The 25,437-nt window shown below is 37.4% G+C and overlaps 1 protein-coding gene across 1 annotated transcript; it reads left to right on the top strand.

Annotated features, from left to right (window-relative positions):
* The first annotated feature begins 492 nt into the window (after positions 1-492).
* On the top strand, positions 493-25,244 carry LOC129886403 (E3 ubiquitin-protein ligase KEG). The gene is made up of 16 exons (XM_055961073.1): positions 493-1,609; positions 8,433-8,795; positions 8,924-9,154; positions 9,594-9,716; positions 10,016-10,352; positions 10,833-10,990; positions 12,381-12,538; positions 12,686-12,807; positions 13,463-13,597; positions 20,138-20,262; positions 20,378-20,482; positions 20,592-20,852; positions 21,994-22,327; positions 22,631-22,819; positions 23,020-23,325; positions 23,474-25,244. The coding sequence occupies exons 1-16, from the start codon at positions 879-881 to the stop codon at positions 24,695-24,697; spliced, it is 4,902 nt and encodes a 1,633-aa protein (XP_055817048.1). The 5' UTR covers positions 493-878; the 3' UTR covers positions 24,698-25,244.
* Positions 25,245-25,437: the final 193 nt, after the last annotated feature.

Here is a 25,437-nt window from a genome sequence, read left to right on the forward strand (position 1 = left end):
GATTACTTATTCATACAATAAACACCAATATGAATTGTGATGAGATAATTGAGAATTTTTCATTTTTAGTTCGCGATCCTAGTAATGAATTACCTTCTAGTTATTATTGTATATGCTTAAACAAAATTCTTTCGGATAGCTTCCATTGAGGTTAATGAAACCCTTGATATGTTAGTTATCGAATTTAAAATGGAAGTACAAGTTTTATTATATATTAATAATGTAAATATTTTTAAATATAACCAATTCAATTTAATTAATTATAGTAATTAATTATTTTATTTTTAAGTTTCCGCAATTAGCTCATTACATAATATTATGATAAGTCCGCTTAATATACAAAAACAACATGTACGTAATTTTTACTGTTATTTTAAATGATGACGAAATTGTTTTTGATAGACCGACTTGACATAAGTGAAAACATTACAAAAGCAGTTTTAAACGATGAGGGTAAGTCCACTTAATGTGTGTACTGTTCTTTAGCAAGTGAAGATTTGCTACCAGAGAGCTAATCGTGCATTAAGGTAGCTGTGCTATGCGGTTCAGAATTTGTACGTAGATAAAAATTTCCCGGGCATTAACAGGGGAGATTGAAAAAGAAAAGAGAAAAAAAAAAAAGGAAACAAAAATCCGTCAGTAAAGCTTCCGTCTTCTTCCTCAACTCAACTATTAACCCCACCCACCTCCATTTTCTCTCTCTAAAACCCTTACTCTTTCTCTCTCTACATACTTGTTTCTCCGTGGATCTGCAAGTACATATCTGTACCTACTTCAATTTTCCAATTAATCAATCTGACCCGGATTCAACAATCCCAATTTTTCTGAAAGAGGTTTATAGTTGTTGATTGTTTGTTTGTTTGTTTGATTGTAGTATTATGAGAGTACCTTGTTGTTCAGTTTGTCAGAATAGGTATGACGAAGAGGAGCGTTGCCCTTTACTGCTCCAATGCGGTCATGGGTTTTGCAGGGAGTGTCTTTCTAGAATGTTCTCCGCTTCCCCAGATACTAGCTTATCGTGTCCCAGGTGCCGCCACGTATCCCTTGTGGGAAACTCTGTGACTGCCCTTAAGAAGAACTACGCGATCCTTGCCTTAATCCGTGATTCCAGGTATTCGAGCGATGACGAAGATGAAGAGGAGGAAAACGAGAGGGGTTTTAATGAGAATGCTGATGATGAGGAGAATGATTTAAGGCGGAGGCATGGTGCCCGGACAGCTTCTAGCTCGGGTTGTGGGGGTGGGAGGATAGAGGTGGGTGCACATCAGGAAGTTAAGTTGATTAGGAGGATAGGGGGTGAGTCGATGAGGCCTGGGGTGGAGATGTGGGCAGCAACAGTTTCTGGTGGAAGCAGCGGTAGCCGTGGGAGGTGTCGGCATAAAGTGGCGGTGAAGAAGGTGGGAGTTGGAGAGGAAATGGATGTGGTGTGGGTGCAAGAAACGTTAGAGAGGTTGAGGAGGGAATCTATGTGGTGTAGAAATGTGTGTGCTTTCCATGGTGTGACCAAATTGGAAAGAAGCTTGTGCTTGATTATGGATAGGTGTAAAGGGTCAGTACAGACGGAGATGCAGCGGAACGAAGGGCGACTCACACTTGAGCAAATTCTGAGGTAAAACTTTTGTTTTTTTCTTGTGTGTTGGGTTACGGGTTATTCCTATTTCCATTTGGTCCACCTTGTTGATTTTTTGATTTTGTTGTTCTAGATTTTGGAGGTAAAAAATTGGAATTTGTGTGTAATTAGAACTCTTAATTATGGGAAAACTTTTGCATCCTCAATCTATGACACGTGCTTTGTAATGCTCGTCAAGAGCTGAAATGTTGTCGCTATCTTGCACTTGATATTTCACATAACCACTTTGAGTAAATACATAAATTTGTAGATAAAAGATAACAAGAATGAGAAAAATAGTAGCATCGCCTCGGTGATGATTATGTCGGCTACTTCTACCACGTGTTAGTCAGTCAGTGTAATGGCGCTTCTCATCTGTTGCATTAGGTATGAGATGCGCATTTCAAATTTTTAATGTCCTCAAAGTGTTTGTGAGAGTTCTAGAAAATATATCAAGCGATAGAGACTTAGAGCTCCTATTTTGAACCAAATGATATAAGGTTGACTATATTATATTGGAACCAAAGAATGGAATTTTAAGAACAGCTTCCAATAAACACTTTTTTATTTATATTATTACTTTTTGTTTTTGGATAAGGTAAGATTTTATTAAAAGAAGGTACATATTACTGAAAACAACATCAATCACTAACATGCCAACAACATATCTCATATCTCTTCTAGAAGTCCATATTGTGCTCCATATAATACTCCTTTTATATCAAAATACACATTTAAGAGACTTCTATTCTTAATCTTGGATACATGTTGTCTTTTCCCCTCAAAGCAGATCCTATCTCTTTCCAACCATATTTATCGTCCATAAAACACAAAAAGGATTGTTCTCCAAACATTTTGTTTACTCTATCACTTTCTGATGTTGCCATATCTTCAATAAGCTCTTAACATCGGGAGGCATTATCCACTTGACACCAAACATGTTTGAAAAGTGCTCGCAACTGTCTTGCTACCTTGCAGTGAATGGTAAGATGCTTGACTGTCTCGGACTCTTCTTCATACATATAACATCTATTACTAAGAGGAATTTCTATCTTCTGTAAGTTCCCTGAGTAAGGCAAGCTTTTGCTGCAACCCATCCAAAACAAGCAACTTTAAAAGGCACCTTTGACTTCCATATTGCTTTCCAAGGCCATTGTGCTTCACAAAATTCCTTTTGTTTCAGTAATAGACTAGAGCATACTCTGACTGTGAATTTTCCATCATTGCATACTGCCCAGATCAATGAATATTCCTTGTTATCCTCCAACCTGGCATTGTCCAGTGAAAGATTGAGGCCCCTCCTGAAAATCAACTGCCAACCGTTCTTTGAATAAAAATCTACCACCTTCCCTTTTTGATTTGTGGAACAGACATACAAAGTTGGAAACTTTTCTCTTAATTTTTCTTTCCCCAGTCAAACATTATACCAAAAAGGGATAATTATACCATTCCCAGTTTTAGCTTTACAAACTGGCTATATTCACCCCATAGATTACTGATAGTACTCCAGGTCCCACCATGAGGAAGATGAGACTTGACAGGGTGTCCAACAGTCTCTCCCACCATATTTGGCATCTATTAGTTGTTTCCAGAACCTATTACTACCCTCATTGTATCTCCAAAGCCACTTAATCAATAAACATTGGTTATGCAACCTCAAGTTCCCCACTCAAACCCACTTCCTTCTTTTCCTTCATCACCTCTTGCCTTCTGATCAAATGGAACTTCCTGTTTTCAGTATTCCCTTTCCATACGAATTTATTCCTCATGAAATTTAGTTTTTTCTCCACTGTTGCTGGCATTTTGAAAAAAGACATCAAATAAGTTGGTATACCATCTGAAACACTGTTAACCAATGCAAGTCTCTCCCAAAAGGATAAGTATTATCTTTTCCATGGAACCAACTTACTATTACACCTGTCCAGGACTCCTTGCTACATTTTCTGATCAATCTTTTTAGCTCTTAGTGGTAGTCCTAAATAGGTAGTTGGTAGCTGTTCCACCTTGCAACCCTTAACATCTCCCTGGTCATCAATGCAATGTTCAGTATTAATACTACATATCATTATAAAATAGAATTAATACTAAATACACTATTCTCTGGCAGATTCACTTTTAGGCCTTACACAAAAGCTGACAGAATTCCCCTGACGTAGGAGCTGATCATTTTCAGCTCCACATAGTATCTAAGTATCATCAACATAGAGTTTGTGTGAGACTGTGAGCTCTTCTCCCCAATTTCTTATACATTTTGGCCCTTCTATCTATCTCAAATTTTGTGCTTTCTGGAGTGTTCTACTTAAGATTTGTATCACTTGCCTTATTTGGTGGCCAATTTGCATGCACCTCGTCTATTTTTCACCTTGTTCTTGCTACCTCCGCCCACAATAAACACTGTTATAGTTTTTATTTTCTTCCTTTAGAGGAGCAAAGATACAAGTTCACTATATGAATTCATTCTGTTCACGGACAAAATAAATCAAATCAGATAAAGCTATCATGATAGAAAAGCTGTTACTAGCACAAACAAAGTGAGAACGAAGGGTTGAATTGCAATAGCCACTATCAAGATGTAAAAGCAATATCCGTAAACAGAATGGAAGAGAAACTGCTGACTTCCAAGTATCCTGGGTGTCTTATTATTGATTATAAATCAAGAAGTAAAAAAGAACTAACTTTTAAGTGTATGACAAACTTACTATTGCACTTAAGATAATTCAATAGTCCAAGGCCACATAGTTTGCTTGAGATTGTCTTCGCAGGGAAATTTCTGGATAGAAGAAATTTGCAATGCTTAGATTAGCATTACTATACTAATTACATCGTCCCTAAGATGCTGATATAGGTAATAAAGGTGTTGGATTAGATTGTGCACAACTTGACTAACACCGAATACTTGTAAACTTCCCTTAACAGAGGTATTGGGTAACTATACTCACCAAGGCTTCAGTTGAAAGAAGAAATCACGTGGTATTTTTTCTTTCTGGTGGGATTTAAACCTTGGTCCTTCATGGCTTATCCCACTTCATTGGCCATTAGGCCACACTAAGATGTTGATAGTTGTTTTGAATAAATGATAAGTTCATTGGTATGGTGGGGAGGAGAACACTGGTACACAAGTTTAAATATTAAAAATTGGTGAACCTACACCAGGACATTGTTCTCACAAATCATACCTAGTCGTCTATGCTAGTTGGGGCCTTGTGGGTGCATTGAAAGTTAAACAGAAATGAAATTTATCCTAATTTGTACAAGTGCATTCTCCATCCCCGCAAAACTCTCATATTTTCTTCCCATTATACCCACATTAGCGTCAAAGAAGATGCATTCAATGCTCATCATTTTTTCCTTTGTCTGAAAGCCTAGCTGGACATAACGTCTTGCATCGTTGCTGGCATCATCCACTTAATACTGAAGAGATTCCTTGCTGTCCACCATAACTGACTTTCTATCTGACAGTGTATCAACTGGTGATCGACATTCTCCTTAAATGGTGATATGTTGACTGTTCAGTCGTTTTTTCTCGGGCTAATGACTGATATATTGATACTTGATACTACACCATTCATATCACTAGTCATCTTGTTTTATGCTATCAAGAATACAGATCTTGACAGTTCACTTGTGTATTAGTTGATACATCGTAATGTAGCTTGATCCTTCAAAATGTAGGTGCAACTCTTCTGTTTCACTAAACAAAATCGAACATAACTAGATCAAATGTCAAACTGAGAATTCTGCACCAATCTGAAAATGCTTAAATGCGTTATAACCATCTACCTCATGAAACACATGGTTGAAATTTAATTCATTCCCGGACAAGTGACATGGTAAATATTCAGTGAACTTTTTGATAAGGAAAAGATCAATTTGGTACATGTTCAGTGAATTTCACCTGAAATTTTAGGTTTGACGTTTACAAACAATGCTTCTGTATCATGTGAGCCCCCCCTCCCCCCCCTCCCCCCCCCAAACACCCACACACAGGGGTTTTTCAAGTAATTTAAAGGATGCTTTGGCACAAAGAAGTGGGGATTTTTAAGAATATAAAAGAAGTGGGGATTGTGTATAAGAATGTCAAATTGTGCTTTGCTTGTGGAATATGCACACTTTTTTTCAAAATAAATGATGGACAAAGACAACACTAAGATAGAGCTGGGGTTGGGGTGGGTACAAAAGTTTGTCCAGATCCGTCACTATCTAATCCTGTTTTGATGCTAGGAAATTTAACAAAATATCTATATCATTTACATTCTTGAAGTTGCACCTTATAGCTAAGTGGTATAATCACCTATATTTAAACCATTTTATAGTGTCAGCCTTTCCTTCAAAGGATCTGTTGTTTCTTTCTCTCCAGATTACTCACAAAATGTGAGTGGAATAGTGCTCCAGATCTTTCCTCTGTCCAGTTTCGTTGTGTTCCAGCATTACAGAAGATCCTTGACTGACTTGTGCATGGTTCAATGAAGTTCAAAAATGTGTAAGAGAAGTCCCACGGCTGTGACGGTTTAAGGCAGAGCGGAAATAGCTGATCAATGTCCCCACTAGCTTTACCACATAGGTTTATCTGGTGAAAAGTGATAAAGCCTACTTTGCAGATTAGTCTGAGTGAAACATGCATTGTGGGCAGTTATTCTGTTAAAGCATGCCACTTCGTTTGGAGCATTTTCTTCCGTATCTTCTTCCAAGGCCATTGGTTGCTGGTATGAGGGGAAACCAAGACTGTCATGGCAAAGTTTCACCACATAGTGCACACTTAACCTGTGCTTGATTGGCCATCTAGGTGGTTTGGCTTGGTCGTTAGACATCTTAATGGGGGGTTGAAATATGTTTTTCATGTAAATGCTTGCTGTTGTCCTGATGCTCATGGTATCCCTGGCTTTTGTCATGAACAAACCTAGAGGCAGTTATTATATATTTCTACTTTATACTGCTTCTTCTGTAGGAATCGATAAATTATTCCATTCCAAACTTCCCTGTACCTCCGAAGGAAAATCTCGAATTACAGGAGACTCCGCCTTTATTAATAAAATTAATATCGTTACAGAAAAAGGGCGGTGGAGGCAGTTAAGCATTGAGATTGCTCTCCTTTTTTTTTCTATTGATTGGCTGAATTGTTCATTGATGGAATGGGAAGCACTGTGGAAATGCTGCCAAATTCACGAAGAGAGCAGAATACTAAAATGCGCAAAGATCTAATAGATTTACATGTACATAATTAAGGTGCAAGAGAGTTAGTGGAATGCGCAAACTCTTCAGTCCCTTCTGCATGCACTGCTTTATTCCAAAAAAGAAGGTTGCACTGAAATTCAAATGTCACTTTATGGATATAGGTTAGGTAATATTTAAATCATCTGTGACCTCATTTATGGACCAGACTCCACTTTGTGAGGTATCAGTAGGTTTGGAACTCCGGGATGTATGGACCTGCACTCCACCCATCTTCCAACTAAAATACTAGGTCTTGTCCATGGCAAAGTTCGACCCTGTGCTTAATCTACACTTCCTGTGTTGCTTCTTAACCGCTGAACCGAAGCTCAAGGGTGATCATCTTCCATTTCTTTGCTTGAATGAACTACACAAGGGGCAGTGACTGGGAGCTACCATTTTCAACTTCTGCCCCCTATTGGCCAATTCACATTTCAGTCCAAGAATTAACCTGCTTGAATGGAGAATGACACTGTAGACTGTAACCAAAAAAGAGGGTCAAAAACCAATTAACTATACCTCAATCCCGAACTATTTTTTTTTTTTGGCTATTTGAATCTTCTATATTCATTCCCTTTTTTTTTGGGGGGGAGGGGGATTTGAAAACTAGCCAAAAGTTTTAACTCTTCACTGTATCACGAAAGGGGGTTAACAGTCCCTATTGTGTTCGTTTACTCATGTAATGCCAAGTATCTTTTCCCCACTCTTTTTCGCAAATAATGGCCAAGGACAGCTTCTGTTGTATTCATGTAAAGAGAAAAAATAGGGACATCTTATAAGTGCCGGGTTACAAATAGAATTTGGAGGCATCTCTTCCAACAAAAGGGTTGCAATGGCAAGGAACTCCGCCCTTCATATTGTAGAACTTTTTATTTTAGTAAGATTTGACACAGAAGAAGTTATCATTGGATCCATTTCAATGGGGGAATCAATGAGTGAATAGTGATGTAAGCTGATGTTGAACTTGAGGTGTTTTTCTATTAATAATTCAGTCTTCTGAGAATGATGTTCAAGAGTTCACAATTACATGTGTGTTAATGGTGAGATAAATTGTAACCAAACCTGTTTGTTAGCTGTGAAAGCATAAAGGTCGGGGGAAGGTTCTCATTTCTCCATAGAAGGGAAAGACTCAGCCAACAAGTTTTTAGAAGCTTTTGTATGAAACAGGGGTGACAAACTTAGTTAGATAAGTTATTAATTTACAATCCTTTTCCACTTCTATCATGTGGGAGCTCTTCTGTAGATTCTAAACAAATCACCAGTGTTCTCCCAATTTTATTATGATCGTTTATATCCTCCATAACTGAAAGGGTGAAATGATAAGGAAATGAATTTGGTTGGATATGTTGTAACTATATAGAATTTTAGCTGCTTGAATCAATTTTTCAAACTTCGAAGCTTATCAAGAGTCTAGCTTACAGATGCTCCGGAGAGTCAGCAAGGGTTCAATTTCCACCCAGTGTTCCCCTTTTCATCCCTTTTCAACTCTTCACCAGGCTCCTCATTGGAGTCCAGTTTACAGAATCTAGTCATTTTTCTATGTGTACTCTGAGGATGGTGGTTTATTGTTTCATGTATCTCCTAACCTTGATGTATTATCCCATCTTAAATGCAGATATGGAGCAGACATTGCGCGTGGGGTGGCTGAACTTCATGCAGCTGGTATTGTTTGCATGAATATTAAGCCGTCCAATCTTCTTTTAGATGCAAATGGTCATGCTGTGGTATCTGATTATGGGCTTCCTGCAATTTTAAAGAAGCCTGCCTGTAGGAAAGCTCGATTGGAGTGTGAATCCACAATAACTCATTCTTGCATGGATTGTACAATGCTTAGCCCAAACTACACTGCTCCAGAAGCGTGGGAGCCTGTAAAGAAATCACTTAATCTTTTCTGGGATGGTGCCATTGGTATATCCCCAGAGTCAGATGCCTGGAGCTTTGGTTGTACATTGGTGGAAATGTGCACTGGTTCTATTCCGTAAGTGGCAACTTATTTTTCTTTAGCAACTTCTCGTCTTCTCGCTTCTCTCTTCTACTACGTTTTAGCGTATACCTTCTTCTATTCCATATTATTTACTTAGAGAACCCCTTGTCATTGTTATGCAGCTGGGCTGGCTTAAGTGCAGAGGAAATTTATCGGTCCGTTATAAAGGCAAGGAGACAACCTCCTCAATATGCAAGTGTAGTTGGTGTTGGAATACCACCAGAGTTGTGGAAGATGATTGGTGAGTGTCTGCAGTTCAAGGTTTCCAAGAGACCAACCTTTAGTTCAATGTTAGCCACATTTCTTCGCCACTTGCAAGAGATCCCTCGAAGCCCTCCTGCCAGCCCTGATAAGTAAGAACATTTAGCTAAGCTGATATTTGGTAGCAGGATTGTCATATAAGCATGGTTAGCTGTTGGAAGGTAGCATTTAATACTTAGAGCCTGTTTGGATTGGCCTTTTGGCTTATGGCTTATAAGCCAAAAGTCATACGTTAGAATTCTAACTTATGGCATTTGGCTTATTTTTGTTATTTTGGCTTAAAAAGAAGTGATTATAAGCACTTTTTTATTTTACCCAAACACTACAAAACTGCTTAAAAGCTATTTTGGCTTAAAAGCACCTAAAATAAGCCAACCCAAACAGGCTCTTAGTTGTCTAGCTTCTTAAATAGAGGCTGCATCAGTGCTCTGTGTGTTCCGTATTCTGATTGTTAATTATTAATGTTTTGCAGTTTCTTTTGAGTTTAATCATTGTCCACTAAGTGTTGATTATTATATGTTAAAAATGCAGTAACTTGCAGTACTTGGGAACAAATGGTGTAGTACCTTCTGCGACATATCATTCTGAGGTTTCTCTTGATGATCCCAGTCTTCTCCACAGACTTGTCTCTGAAGGCAATGTGAATGGAGTTCGGTAAGTCTTCACGTGTTTCTTAAGTAGTAGGGTATCCTATTTTGCAAAATTAATCTAGGGACTACGAGAAATTTGAAAGGAACAGTTTCATAATGTAAAAGAAAAAAGTAAAAGATATCACGTCATCAAGATTTTTCAAATTTTGGAAGGAAATTTACAGAAGTTACTTGTTCTTAATCACATATTCCTTCAAGAGGTATCTGGAACATTATTCCCTGAATTGTCTTTTTGCAACTTCTAGTAGTCCTCCTAAGAATTCTTTTCTATGTACTTCATCTCTTTTACCCTTCTGCATGCAGAGACTTGCTAGCGAAGATTGTTTCAGGAAAATGTCTTGCCTTTTTACGCTCTGTACTGGAGGCACAAAATGCTGATGGGCAAACTGCTCTCCACCTTGCTTGTAGACGAGGAAGTGTGGAGCTTGTTGAGGCCATTCTGGAATACTCACAGGCAAATGTGGATGTCCTAGACAAAGATGGTGATCCACCCCTTGTGTTTGCTCTTGCGGCTGGATCACCTGAATGTGTTCGTGCTCTTATCAGGAGGCATGCCAATGTCAGGTCTAGACTTAGAGAGGGCCTTGGTCCATCTGTTGCTCATGTCTGTGCATACCATGGCCAACCAGATTGCATGCGTGTAGGTCTTTTTGTCCTTCTATGTGTATGTTGAGAAAGATGCTAGGCAAAGACAGTAAAACTGAAATGTGGGGGACAAATGGAAAATCAGGCTATCAAAGAGATAAGATGAGTACTATTTTAGATTAACAAAGTAAAAGGCTTCATAGGAGGTGCAGGTTCAGTTTCTCATTTGTCCTCTTGTCCTTGCCCTACTTGGTTCACCTCCTCTACTCCTTCTGTTATAAAAAAAAATGAACAAAACAAAATATAAGAGATTCTGTAGTCTGATTCAAAATTCATGCTTGTTCACTGGTGAAACTCGCTACTTTGTATTTCAAATCTCCAAGGCCAATTCTGTCTCTCGTCAATACATCTCCCCCCCCCCCCCAATAAAAGAAAAAGACAAAGCATGTTTATAGGATGCTGTTTTGTTTTGTCCTTCTTTCAAATAGAATATCTGTTGTTTGTTGCTCATGAATTTTATGTTTCCTTGCAACAGGAATTATTATTGGCTGGGGCAGATCCAAATGCTGTTGATGATGAAGGCGAATCGGTGCTTCATCGAGCAGTTGCTAAGAAATATACGGACTGTGCTAAGATCATACTGGAAAATGGAGGCTGTAAATCAATGAGTATCTTGAACTCCAAAAATTTGACGTAAGTTCAAATGTAATTCCTAATCATTCTTTGAAGTGCTTTGTGAAAAAAAATAATCTAGTAGGGGGAACCCTATAGCTAGGAATGCTGGAAAAACACTAAGATTTAAATAAAAGGATAGGGAAAAGTGCAAAATATAAAGTTACCAGTTTAAAAAAAAGTGCAAAATATATCATATATCAAATCACAGGAAAAACAGTATGAAAAAGGAATCATGGTGGTTGTGGGAATTGGAGAAGAAAAGTACACTTGCTGAATTCTTCTAAGTTATTTTCCTTTAGGACTCTATGTCAGTCAGATTTGTTAATTCTTTCAAAGTGAATATGTATATAACAAGGAATATCATGAAGAAAAGAGCTCAAAGTTTACTAGGAAGATCCTGGCCTTTACTTTGCAAAAAAGATTTTGTGGTCCACTTGTTTGACTTAATGCCATTTAAGATGGAAATCAAATCGAGTTTGTGGCATCTATAAGTTAAGAAAGGATCTTCAAGTAAATTGTTGGAGCTGATTAATCATATTTGAACTTTTTTAAAGGTCTTTGATGTGACCTCCTTATATGTATTTAGAAGGTGCTTTATAATTGATTTAACTGTTGAAGTGTCACTGTTGTGTTTTAACTGTATTTATCTATTTGGGGTTCCTGCATATTGCCCGTAAGAGAACTTAACTCTTATTTATCGATACAAACATGGGAAGTTAGTGAGTAAATCTGTACTTCGATATGTTTCACTGTTTCAATTACTCAAATATGTTACTCCCTCTGTCCCTATTTATATGACTAACTTTCCTTTTTAGTCAGTCCCAAAAAGAATGATACATTTCTATATTTAGTAACAATTTAACTTTAAAATACCCATTTTACCCTAAATGAAATGATTCATCGCCATACAAACATCTATGACTTATTTTAGACCACAAATTTTAGAAGCCTTTCTTTCTTTCTTAAACTCCGTGCTAGTCAAACTAAGTTATATAAATTGGGACGGAGGGAGTACTTAATATTTCCCATTCTAAAAAAGTGTTGCTTAAAATCACAGTAACAAAAACTTTCCAAGAAAACAGTTGGGACAATAGAGATCAGAAGATTACTTATGTGACTAATGGGTTTAGAGTGGGATGATCTCTGTGTGGAGAAATTATGATAGGGTGTCTGATTATACTAGAGTTTTTTCAGGTGCATCCTTAGAAGTTTATCATTGGCAATTATTCGTTAGACCTGTTTCACTTCTACTCTAGTTCGCAGTTTAGCTTTTTGAAAAAGCAACAGAGAAAAAAACTGTCTGCTCGTGAAGGAGGATGCTTGAGCATGATTGTCCTTGTATTATTCTTTGATCTCCTCCTCGCTCCCTTTTCTACATGGTGCATATTTTGTGTCTTTCCTTCTTCAGGCCACTACACACGTGCATCGCGACATGGAATGTAGCTGTTGTCAAGAGGTGGGTGGAACTTGCATCTATTGAAGATATCGCCGATGCTATTGATATTCCAAGTCCTGTTGGTACAGCACTGTGCATGGCCGCAGCCTTAAAGAAAGATCGTGAAGCAGGTGGGTTGATGATCTTTTTGCAAGAATGAACATAAATATAGTTGTTTTACAAGATATTACAGTTGATAGTCCTCTTTTTTTTACTTCCTTTTTACTTGCCGTACACGTTCTTGGTTGTCATTGCAGTAATCTTGTTTACTTTTGTAGAGGGGAGAGAACTGGTACGATTAATTTTAGCTGCTGGAGCAGATCCAGCTGCACAAGACACACAACATTTTCGAACTGCTTTGCACACTGCTGCTATGATAAATGATGTTGAGTTGGTCAAGGTAGGCTGATATGTACTTGAATTTGACAAGTACTATTTGGAAGAAGAATGAAAAACATAAATCTTAGGTTATATGTCCAAATCGTGCTTCGGCTGGACAGTGACACTCTTTTTATCATCAGTTAGGTTACATTGTTCGCTGATCTCATGTTAGTCTTCAGGACACCTCTAATGATTTTTGGTTAGAAAAAAGTAAGAATGTTAGCTCTGTTGCTCTCCATTGATACAAGATAAAAAGGTATATAGAATTATTTCTTGTCAAATAAATGGGTTATTTCTATAAGGACCGAAACTGAATATTAGACATGATCTTATAATGCTCCACTTAACCCTTGCTTCCAGTGGAACAGCTTTTTGTAACTAGTTATGTCGGGAGAGTTCATACAGGATGAAGATCAAGGGGTTCTTAATCTTGTTTTGATAGATCAATGATATAAAGAATAGGTGCAGAAGTGATCTGATGTCCTATTTTGTTGGCCTCCCTGTTATTTTAAACTATGCATGTCTTAATGTCTTTGTCAACCAGTGCATTCCTTACTGCCAAGAGACTAAATTCTTAGTTCTGCACAGTAGTTAAGTGCGGGTTCTTTTTCATTGTAAATATCTTTTAACCACTATAATTTTTGCTGTCTCACGAACTTCCAAATTTTCTTCAGATCATCCTCGATGCAGGAGTTGATGTAAACATCAAGAATGTGAATAATACAATACCTCTTCATGTGGCATTGAATAGAGGTGCAAAATCATGTGTTGGATTGCTTTTGTCTGCTGGGGCAAATTGTAATGTGCAGGTCTGTAATTGACACTTTTGGATCTATCACTAGATACTAATATTTGAACCGTCTTTTGGCTCCTTTTCTCTGGGAACATTCTGTTTTATCTTTGCGGTGATGGTATTTTTTATCACACCTAATAGTATATATGATATTTTCTTTTGGTCCATTCTACATCTGGGTCGTTCGTTTGCAAATATCTATATTCCATATATTTGATTTGATATCACGAGTTATTGATAGTTTTGATGATAGTAATTTCTAAGTTCCATAATTAACCAAAGTCTTGCTAAGATATCTAAGTATTTTTTATCACACCTAATAGTATGTATGATTTTGGTCCATTTTACATCTGGATCGTTCGTTTGCAAATATCTATACTCCATATATTTGATTTGATATCACGAGTTATTGATAGTTTTGATGATTGTAATTTCTAAGTTCCATAATTAACCAAAGTCTTCCTAAGATATCTAAGTGGTGTTTGGATTTGCTTATTTTTTGTGTCTTTTGGCTTTTAAGCTCTTTTTTAGTTTTGGGAGTGTTTGGGTAACTCAAAAAGTGCTTGCTTTTAAGCACTTTTTATGGCTGAAAAAGTACCAAAGAAGCCAAAAAGCCAAAAGTTGGGTGTTTCCAACTTATGACTTTTGGCTTTTAACTTATAAGTCACTTAAAAAAAGCCAAATCCAAACACCCAGTAAGTGACACAAGAAAGAACCATACTAATTGGCACGACCAAACAACCTCATGGAAAAATTTTCCAAAAAATTAATTAAACTGAATTAATGAGTGCAGCATTATATCCGTTTAAAGTTTGAACCATTTATAATTAACTCTATTCTAATCGCTAATATACTTTTTTGTCAATTTTATTTATGATTTGAATTTTGAATTAGACTAGCTACTAATATTGTGAAAGAAAATGTTTTAGGCTCCCAACCTAGCTGGTCCGGACTGATGCTCTGGTGGGCCGAAACCTTTGCTAGCACCTGGGCTGTCTTATACACCCATAGTGCATCATCTAGCTTCCGTAACCAATCCATCCTGTTTGCGTTGACTGTTTTGGACAGGATGTTCTTGATCTCGCGATTGGACACTTCCACCTGTCCACTTGTCTGCGGATGATAGGGAGTAGCAACCTTGTGCTTCACCCTCATCTGCATGATCTCTGCATTCCAAGCGTGTCAAGTGATCTGCTACTTGATTTTTTCATTCTCTTCGATCTCGAGTATATGATATTTTCTTTTGGTCCATTCTACATCTGGGCCGAGTTGCTTGAAATTAACCTGGAAATTGTCATTTTTTGTTGTTCTTGCCGCGAGTCTTTGGAGTATAAGCCTATCAGATCCCTGCTCACAAATAAATAATTAAAAATTTAGAAAGAGAATGAAAAGAAAGGGAAGGACACCGGAAATTTGTGGATAAGAATAACAATTCTGCCAGTTATGTACTTAATGAGACTTCATTCTCATATTTGCACCTGAGAAAGGGAAGGACACCGGAAATTTGTTGGCATAGTCAGGACTAAGATAAAGGGTATTAGATGTTCACATATTTGCATACATATTGCTTGAGTTAAGAGTTTAGGTGGTGCATGGCTATTGTTCCTTCCGACATGTATTAGATGGGCAAATGACATTTTTGGAAATCTAATCTTTTTTTTCCAGGAATTTTGTCGACTGTATAGTTTTTAACACCAAAAAAATAGGATGAATTTTTTTTGTGACTTTGAAAGTTTCATTAATTTATGACTACATAATTGGTTATGGTGGGTATACCTATATCGTTTAGTCATAATTGTCTTTTTCAAGCTAGACTTCTTGTATATTGACATCGACTCTAACAATTCCATCGCCGTCTACCAAAACGACCGGAAATGTTTCAAAAAAAGTAGGCATACGACGTACAAAAAGTTCCTTTTGTTTTTTTCATGTTGTCAAAGAGTTGAACAATGGTTTTTTCGTGTTGTCAAAGATTTGAATGCTTGTCTTTTTTTATTATAAGAATGATTGATAATTTAATTTAGGGGTCGTTTGGTTTGAATACAAGTTATGATGTGATTAATTACGATGGGATAAGTTATGCTGGGATTAGTTATGATGGGATAAGTTATGCTGGGATTAGTTATGATGGTATAAGTTATGCTGAGATTATTTCTTATTGATTATTTGGTTTGTTGTATTCAAAATAATATGCACAACAACAACACCATACCCAGTGAAATCCCACTAGTGGGATCTAATGAAGGTAAAGTGTACGCAGACCTTACCACTACCTCATGGAGGTAGAGAGGTTGTTTCCAAAAGACGCTTGGCTCAAATTTATCAGCTCCAAGCGAGACGAAACAATAGATATAGCATAGCGTCTAAAACGAAGATTAAAATAAATATTACACCATACAAACAATAATAGTAGCAAAATAATGAGGTAATCAAACAACAACAATATCAACAACACAACCATAAAGGCACGACTAGTCCTATGGCCAATCTGAAACCTTCCTACTCTACTAGCCTTCTACCCTAATACGCGACCTCCACACCTGTCTAAGGTCATGTCCTCGGTGATATGAAGCAGCGTCATATACTGTCTAATCACCTCCCCTAATACTTTTTAGATCTACCCTTACCCCTCCGCATAGCCCCTACAACCAACCACTCGCACCTCCTTACTGGGGCATCAACACACCTCCTCCGCACGTGCCCAAACCATCTCAATCCCACTTCTCTCATCTTGTCTGCCACTGGGCCACTCCCATCTTCTCCCGGATAACCTCATTTCTAATCTTGTCACTTCTAGTATGGCCACACATCCATCTCAACATCCTCATTTCCGTAACATGCATCTTATGAACTTGTAAATTTTAAGAACAAGTTGTTTGTTTACAAAAATACCCTTCAGTTTATTTAGTTTTTTTATATTTTCTTTGCAAGCTTTAGTTATTCATTGTTAAAAATAAAATTTTCATCTTATTTAGCTTAAATATTTTTGTGTGTGCATGTAAAAGATGATTTATTATTTATATCACTTCATTTAAGCACATATCACTCTTAAATTGTAAAATACTAAAGTTTTCATTTTAGTTGATATATAAAATACAAGCTTTCAAGTAACTAAGAAGATATATAATTAAAAATATGTAATTTAGTAATAGAGAAATCAAAACATAAATAAACATAAGAATTAGTCAAATAAATTAATAAATAAAAATTATATTTGTATAGTCTAATTTTTTAATTAAAAAATATAAAGAGTTACCATAAAAATAAGGAGTAGTGAAGATTGTAAATGTTACTATACATGGTATTAAAAAATAATGTGAATATACATGAATGTGAAAAGTGATGTATAAAAAGGGTTTAAATGGATATTTTTGTCATTTTCTTTATTTTATCCCGGGATAGTTATTCTGAAATTACTATACCACCCAAGATGAGGGATAATTTATTCCGGTACTAATTATTAATCCCGGATAAGTTATTCCAGACTTGCCAATCAAACAACAAATTAAGTGGCACTATGATTTAATTCCGGGACTATTTGATGTTATCCTTCACACCAAACGATCCCTTAGAATTATTTAGTCCCACAGTTGAGAAAATGAGTTGTTGTCTCCTTATATGGGCCTGAACAATCCTCTATTCATGAGCTAGATATTGGGTTGCATAGGCTCAAGATTTACATGGTATCAGAGCCAAACCTTGTTGTTGTGTTTCTCAATGTTGGACCCCAGTGTTGTCTTATCCAAGCTCCAATTGTCCAATTTTGGGCGTGTGGGGAAGTGTTAAGTCTCACATTTCTCGAGAGAATGGGTTGTGGTCTCCTTATATGGTCTTGGCAATCCTCTTTCATGAGCTAGGAAACTGGAAAAGTGGAAAATGTTCTCCCTTGGATCTCTAGGAAAGTTATTTCCACTAATTTCAGGAGAACATTTTATGAAGAAAATATATTTTACAGCCAAACAAGAAAAAATAGGGAAACGGTTTCCAAAAATTATTTCCTTCATAGCAAACACACCCCAAATGTATTGTAATTTTCCAATTAAATTTGAGACAATGTTTGGACATCCTAGAACAGAAAGCTGGCCAAGCATTTTGGGACAGAGTAAGTTCTGCATTTTGATTTTTAATCTTTCATTTATTTACTGAGTTTTTTCGCTGCAAATATTTTTAAACTTTTTTTTTTTTTTTGAAAATGATTTTTCACTGCAAGTTGATGGGAAAAAAGAATCATTTCTCTGCCTTACTCCCTGTCCTGTCTCATTTGAGGAGGAAAACGAGGCATTTCTGTAAGACCTTCAATTGAATATTATGCAAAGTTCTTGCTTTTAAATAGGCCCTTGCTAACTAGAATGAGGTAGAAGGAAAAATACTTGCATAATGATGGAAATGAAGCATAAACAAGAGATCTGTAGACATGAATTAATATATTCTTGTTCTCAACAACATTAAGGTATTAACAGACTTCCAGCAGCTTGATGTTGACTTCTTGATGTTAAACCCTGAAGTTATGGCTTAGACTATAAGAAAACAAGAGAAGAGAAGAAGATTATGGAATGCGCGAATACAAATTCTGTACACTTGGTTTCTTTTGTAGTTACTTTGTACAGTATGTAAAATTATCTTACCATGGGACAAATGTGACAAATTTAGGTCTTAACCTAATAAACTAATCTAGCAGATTCCTCATTTGAGGAGGAAAACGAGGCATTTCTGTAAGACCTTCAATTGAATATTATGCAAAGTTCTTGCTTTTAAATAGGCCCTTGCTAACTAGAATGAGGTAGAAGGAAAAATACTTGCATAATGATGGAAATGAAGCATAAACAAGAGATCTGTAGACATGAATTAATATATTCTTGTTCTCAACAACATTAAGGTATTAACAGACTTCCAGCAGCTTGATGTTGACTTCTTGATGTTAAACCCTGAAGTTATGGCTTAGACTATAAGAAAACAAGAGAAGAGAAGAAGATTATGGAATGCGCGAATACAAATTCTGTACACTTGGTTTCTTTTGTAGTTACTTTGTACAGTATGTAAAATTATCTTACCATGGGACAAATGTGACAAATTTAGGTCTTAACCTAATAAACTAATCTAGCAGATTCCTTAAAGAGTCCGTTCTTATGCATCTATTATTAGAGCGTGATTTTACCTTAGGGTTGGAAATAATAGATGATTAGACTTTTCCTATGCATCCTCCCTTCAGGGAACAGGATGTGTTGAATGTACTGCAAGATGAATAAAAGCACTTAAGTTATTAGAAAAGGTATTAAATGTAAAACATAATCATAAATCATGATGGTAGCTCTGAAGTTAACTTTGTTAATTTTTTGGAGAGAGAGAAAAACTCTACCCAAGCTCAAGTACAAGGGTTTGTATTTTTGGCCTCTAGGGGTAATTTACTGAATATATTTGATAGTAGATGCTTTGTTAGAATTCTAGCTCCTTGCAATTGTAAAAGGACTGGGATTTTCTCTGTACATATCTGCACCTGATGGTGCTGTCATCATCAATAAAATACATTGTTTGTTGCAACATTGCTGGACATTGATAACTGCAAAGTTTGAAACCGGAAAGTTTTTCACTTAGAGTTTGGATGTGCAAATACTCGGCAGATACACCCCGAACTTGAGAAATTGCTGAGTTTTGTAGTTTATGGTCATAGAACTTTTTCTCCGAAGGTAAATTGGCCTTGGAAACAAGTTTGGAAAGTAAAAATTCCAATGAAGGTGTCTTGTTTTGTTTGGTTGGTGACTAGGAAAGCATGCCTAACTCAAGTCAACTTACAAAGAAGAGGTTTTCAGATTTGTTCAAGATGTCTTTTATGTGACCAGGAGGTTGAGAGCTATGAACTCCTCTTTTTACATTGCAAGACAACTATAAATCTGTTGAAAATGTTCTTTTGTATTTTGAGGATAAAATGGGTATTACCTAGCTCTACTCTGGGGCTTCTGAGCAGCTGTTGGAGTGTAGGGTACAGAGGAGAGGTGGAGGGTTGGTGGAAGATCATCCCTGCTTGCATTTGATGGAGTGTGTGGAAAGAAAGGAATTCCAGATTTTTTTAAGGCACTCGCAGTTCTATCCATAAAATTAGGATAAATTGTCTCGGTTTGTTCCTTTTTTGGTGTAAACAAAGTATATGGGGGAAGTAGGTGACTTAGTTGACTTAATTGGCAATGTATAAGAATATAGGTTTAGGTTTTTGGACAGTGATCTTTTGTACCTTTTGTTTGTTTTTGTAAAAATCTAAACTTAGCACTTTTTTGGGGGTGTCTAAGTTTTGTTTAATAGAAATACAATTGTTACCTTCCTCAAATAAAAAAGCTTTTTCTTCAAAGGAATGACTCTCGTTGAAAATCTGCTTCTGCAAATTGTTTTTGCGAAGCTCGTACACCTATGTAGGCACCTCAATGGAAATCATAGTTTTAACCATAATGGTCATGGCTCTGTATTTCATTTGCTCATGGCATATTTGTTTGCTCTCAATACTTGTCGATATTTCTTTGTCTGTTATTCCACTTTTAGCTAATTTTGTGTTTCTCCCTGATATCAGGATGATGAAGGTGATAATGCTTTCCATGTAGCTGCATTCTCTGCTAATATGATACGTGAAAATCTTGATTGGATTGTAGTTATGCTCAAGTATCCTGATGCTGCTGTTGAAGTTAGGAACCACAGGCAAGTTTCAATTTGCCCATGCCACTCCTTCATATGGTTTATGCTATCATGGGGAATGACTTCACACTCTTATATCTGAGCTTGGGATTAACTTCAGCAATGTCTATTGTTGCAGTGGAAAAACTTTATGCGACTATTTGGAGGCTCTTCCTCGTGAATGGATTTCAGAAGATTTGATAGAGGCACTTAGGGAGAAGGGGGTCCGTCTATCTCCCACAGTGTGAGCATAAAGTTTTTTGTTTCTGTTGCTATTTGTCATTATTTTGAAGTAAATTGCTTGTTGATTGGACTTGATGTTTTAAAAAGTTGCATGTTCATATGCTATTCAGATATGAAGTAGGGGACTGGGTGAAATTCAAGAGAAGCATTGTGACACCAAATTATGGATGGCAAGGTGCTAGACATAAGAGTGTTGGTTTTGTTCAAAATGTCCTCGACAAAGACAATCTCATCGTGTCCTTTTGCTCTGGGGAGGGCCGGGAGGCTCAAGTATGCCGGGAGGCTCAAGTATTAGTAGATGAAGTTGTAAAAGTGATTCCACTGGACAGGGGGCAACATGTGAAGCTCAAGCCAGATGTGAAAGAACCAAGGTTTGACATAAAACTGTTATTATGTTGTATTTATAGTAGGGCCATGTGCTTCTTGTGTCCTTTCTGCTCTCTTTTTTGAGATAGAATATTTTGGCACTAAATCAGAAAGTCCCGGAGAGGGGGGATGAGGGGTGGATCATTTATTTCTCTGGAGCGGAACCATGTACACTATTTGAATTGACTATCAAGGCCTCAATTTTGACTGATTTGTGGAACCTTGCCTCAAAACTCTTTTCCACTGAAGATATTCCCCTAGGAACGGTTCAGTGCATTCCGTCTCATTTGTGTATCCTACTGTTTAAAGAAGAAAAATTGCATGGGCCTGCTTAACTGTGAGTTACTGTTATAACTTTGTACAGGCCTGCCCTTTTCCCCCTCTTGGTGTTGAGTTTGGCTTTTGTAATGTCTCATGAATACTTGGCTATGTATGTATAAAATGGAGTTTCTTGCTATCATTAAGGTCAAATAGGGTATGAGTTCCTTATATACCAATGATTCATATATGTAATAACCATTTTTTTCTTATTTAGTTGTGATGACTCAGATGCATTAGATGGCAATAACTTAGTGGTCCAAGAAACAGATGCCTTGAGTCTTAAATAGATAAATAATATACTGAATTTATAGCTCATAAGTAGGTCTTTCTAAGTGAAATAAACCGAATATTAATGAAGAAATTTGGAGGTGTGGACAGAAATCTGGCTCTTAAATAGAGTAGCAGTAGTAACAAATATACATTATAATCGTATGATTACCCAACTTTCCCCTTTCCTAGCTTTTTCCTTGCCAATAGCTTCTTAGTTTTTCTTGAGCTGATATATGAATGTCAGTTGCAACCAGATTTAAGCTGATATGTTTTAAGTTTGGCCTCACTCATTGACTTAAATATTAAGAAGAAAAAATTAAGAGATTTGGAGGTATAAACAGCTTTAATATAATATTGAGAAACAAAAAATTGCTTCACTTATAAGATTAATGAAGTTTACTCTTTCGTAGTTCTGTCTTGCCAATTGCTGCTTAGCTTTTCGGTGCTGACTCATGAATATCATTTGCAGCCAGGTGTTAGTTGAAATGTTTCAAGCTGACTCAGGAAAACATCAGCATTTTGTAATAGCTAATAATAACATTGCTTTTGCTACAGATTTGGTTGGCGTGGCCATGCCCATGACAGCATAGGAACTGTTTTATGTGTTGATGATGATGGTGTGCTTCGTGTTGGGTTTCCTGGAGCATCTAGAGGGTGGAAAGCTGATCCTGCAGAAATGGAACGCGTGGAGGAATTCAAGGTCGGAGATTGGGTTCGCATTCGTCCTACACTTACAACAGCTAAACATGGATTTGGATCTGCAACACCAGGAAGCATTGGTGTAGTGTACTGTATTAGACCAGACAACAGTCTGATGGTGGAACTAAGCTACCTTCCTCATCCATGGCATTGTGAGCCAGAAGAGGTTGAACCTGTTGAACCATTCAGAGTAAGACATATATTGTACAGTGGCTGGTACTGTTGTCCCGTAGTTTATTACTTCCTGTTTCATTTTATATGACTATTCTTTTTAGCTTTTTTTACAAAAGGAATGGTACCCTTAACATTTGGCAACTTTTTTAACTTTAAACTTTCCATTTTGTCTTTGATGATATGCTCTTAGTTATAGAAATGTCATGGGACGTGCCCCATGAAACATCGCCAAATAAAATGAAATTGAGGGAGTACCTATTTCAGAATTTCCTTTATCATGTTTGATTGTTAAAATTCTGCATTCTGTGCCTTTTTACAGATTGCTGATAGGGTCTGTGTGAAGCGCACTGTTGCAGAGCCAAGATATGCTTGGGGTGGTGAAACACATCATAGTGTAGGAAAAATAATTGATATAGAGGCTGACGGTCTGTTGATCATAGAAATTCCCAATCGGCCCATCCCGTGGCAGGCAGATCCTTCTGATATGGAGAAGGTGGAGGATTTCAAGGTAATACATGTAATTGATCAATACTTTGTTCTTTAATGAGGATGCTAGATGCGGGTGTTGGTGATTAGGAAATTCCGTTCTGTTTTGGGGGTTGGGGAGATGAGCTCATGAGAATGGAAGAAAAAGGATCAAGTTTGTGGGGACATAAAGTAGGTGTAGGTAGCGTTCTCAATAATTTTTCTGTTCTCTGCCATTAACAGGTAGGTGACTGGGTAAGAGTAAAAGCTTCAGTTCCCTCGCCAAAATATGGTTGGGAGGACATCACAAGGAATAGCGTAGGTATAATCCACAGTTTGGAAGAAGATGGTGATGTTGGCATTGCTTTTTGCTTCCGTAGCAAGCCTTTCTCTTGTTCGGTGACAGATGTGGAGAAGGTGCCGCCTTTTGAAGTTGGACAAGAAATTCATGTTCTGCCATCTGTATCTCAGCCTCGACTTGGATGGTCCAATGAGACACCAGCAACGGTTGGTAAGATTGTGAGAATCGACATGGATGGTGCTCTAAATGTAAGCTTGCACTGCCTGTCTCATTTTAAATTTGTTGGAAAGCATCTATTGACCCTATTAGTAGCATAAACTCTAGTGAACTTTGAATTGACTTCCAATTCATTTAATTTATAGTTTTAATGAATTGCTGACTTTTGATGCTTTCTAGGTTAGGGTTGCTGGGAGAGACAGTTTATGGAAGGTTTCTCCTGGAGATGCAGAAAGACTTTCAGGATTTGAAGTAGGTGATTGGGTACGTTCAAAACCAAGCCTAGGAACTAGACCCAGTTATGATTGGTACAGCATAGGCAAAGAAAGTTTAGCAGTTGTACATAGTGTTCAAGACACTGGTTATTTAGAGCTTGCATGCTGTTTCCGCAAAGGACGCCTTATGACTCATTACACTGACATTGAAAAGGTTTCTGGATTTCGAATTGGGCAGCATGTTAGGTTTAGGTCTGGGCTGGTAGAACCAAGATGGGGCTGGAGAGGCACTAATCCAGATTCTCGAGGTGTTATAACTGGTGTTAATGCTGATGGAGAAGTTAGGGTTGCGTTTTTCGGTTTGCAATGTCTCTGGAAAGCGGATCCTGCGGATCTTGAGATAGAGCCAACATTTGAAGTTGCAGAATGGGTCAAGTTGAGAGAGATTGCAAGTGGTTGGAAATCTGTAGGGTCAGGTAGCATTGGAGTTGTGCAAGGAATGAGTTATGAAGGCGATAAGTGGGATGGAAATGTCTTTGTCGCTTTCTGTGGAGAGCAGGACCCGTGGATGGGATATTGCAGTCATCTTGAGAAAGCAAACAAGCTCTTAGTCGGTCAGCGTGTTAGAGTTAGAAACTCCGTGAAGCAGCCAAGATTCGGTTGGTCAGGTCATAGTCATGCAAGTGTTGGAACTATATCAGCAATTGATGCAGATGGCAAACTAAGAATCTACACACCAGCAGGGTCAAAATCTTGGATGCTTGATCCTTCAGAAGTAGACCTTGTGGAGGAAAAGGAAATCCAAGTAGGCGACTGGGTCAGGGTTAGGGAGAATGTGTCTAACCCAACACACCAGTGGGGGGATGTCTGTCACTCAAGTATTGGGGTAGTGCATCGCATAGAAGATGGAGATCTTTGGGTTGCATTCTGCTTTATGGATAGGCTATGGCTATGCAAGGCCTTGGAAATGGAAAGAATTAGAGCATTTAAAATTGCGGATAAGGTGAAGATCAGAGATGGGCTGGTGGCACCTCGGTGGGGATGGGGGATGGAGACTCATGCGAGTAGAGGTGAGGTGGTTGGAGTAGATGCTAACGGGAAGCTCAGAATCAAGTTTCAATGGAGAGAAGGGCGTCCATGGATTGGAGACCCTGCTGATATTGTTCTTCATGAGCATGATGATCAATGAAGGGTTTGTCTTTATTATTACAGTTCCTACTTTCATTAGATAGTGGGCAGGGCAAGCCAAGAGCTTCTTTAATTTATAGGAGAGGCAGTCCATGTGCTGTCTTTGTGAATGTCGTTATAGGCTGCCCCAGGACAGCCTCGCAGACGGATGTATACAGAGTAGATGTGATGACACAGAGAAGGATAAAAGGTTAAAGAGAAGTTGGGGTTGATTTAGGGTCATTTCTGAAGTTCAACCTCAGATGTGTAGTCAACGATGCTGCCTGCGTTGGGGATTTTTCTGCATATGTTTCGTTTTAGCTGCGTTAACAGAAATATGCTTGATTTCTATTCTGTACAAATCACAAGTAATTTTTGAGTTCATAGCTTTGAAACACAGTTCACTTACACTAGACTCAAACATTTCTCTCCTATATCTTGTCATTTAGAAGATGCTGAGGCCACTGCTCATATTTTTGTAAAATTTTATTTAACCGTTTGAATAGAGAAGCATGTGAATTTATGGTCTTACCTCTTATATTGGTGAAATATGATTGGTTTTCAATGAATCTTTCCTTTATACTTCGTATTATGAAATATTTGTCCAAACTTGGGAAAAGATGAGGAGAGAAAAAAAGGATTTAACCCCTAATTATAGAGGTAGAGAGTATACGTCAAACTTTTTTCAAAACTCCCCACTTTTTTGTTCATCGTTTCAAATCCACATTATTTGTTCTATGACTATCGTTGGAGTTTTCATGG

This window comes from Solanum dulcamara, chromosome 4 (genome assembly GCF_947179165.1).
Source record: "Solanum dulcamara chromosome 4, daSolDulc1.2, whole genome shotgun sequence".
NCBI classification, from domain to species: Eukaryota; Viridiplantae; Streptophyta; class Magnoliopsida; order Solanales; family Solanaceae; genus Solanum; species Solanum dulcamara.

Excerpts from the sequence above, each read along its gene's own strand:
- LOC129886403 (XM_055961073.1), top strand. The coding sequence starts at position 879 with ATGAGAGTACCTTGTTGTTCAGTTTGTCAGAATAGGTATGACGAAGAG. Across the intron at positions 10,353-10,832 it reads GCCAACCAGATTGCATGCGT|GAATTATTATTGGCTGGGGC; the intron begins GTAGGTCTTTTT and ends TCCTTGCAACAG. Across the intron at positions 20,263-20,377 it reads GTTGAAGTTAGGAACCACAG|TGGAAAAACTTTATGCGACT; the intron begins GCAAGTTTCAAT and ends CTATTGTTGCAG.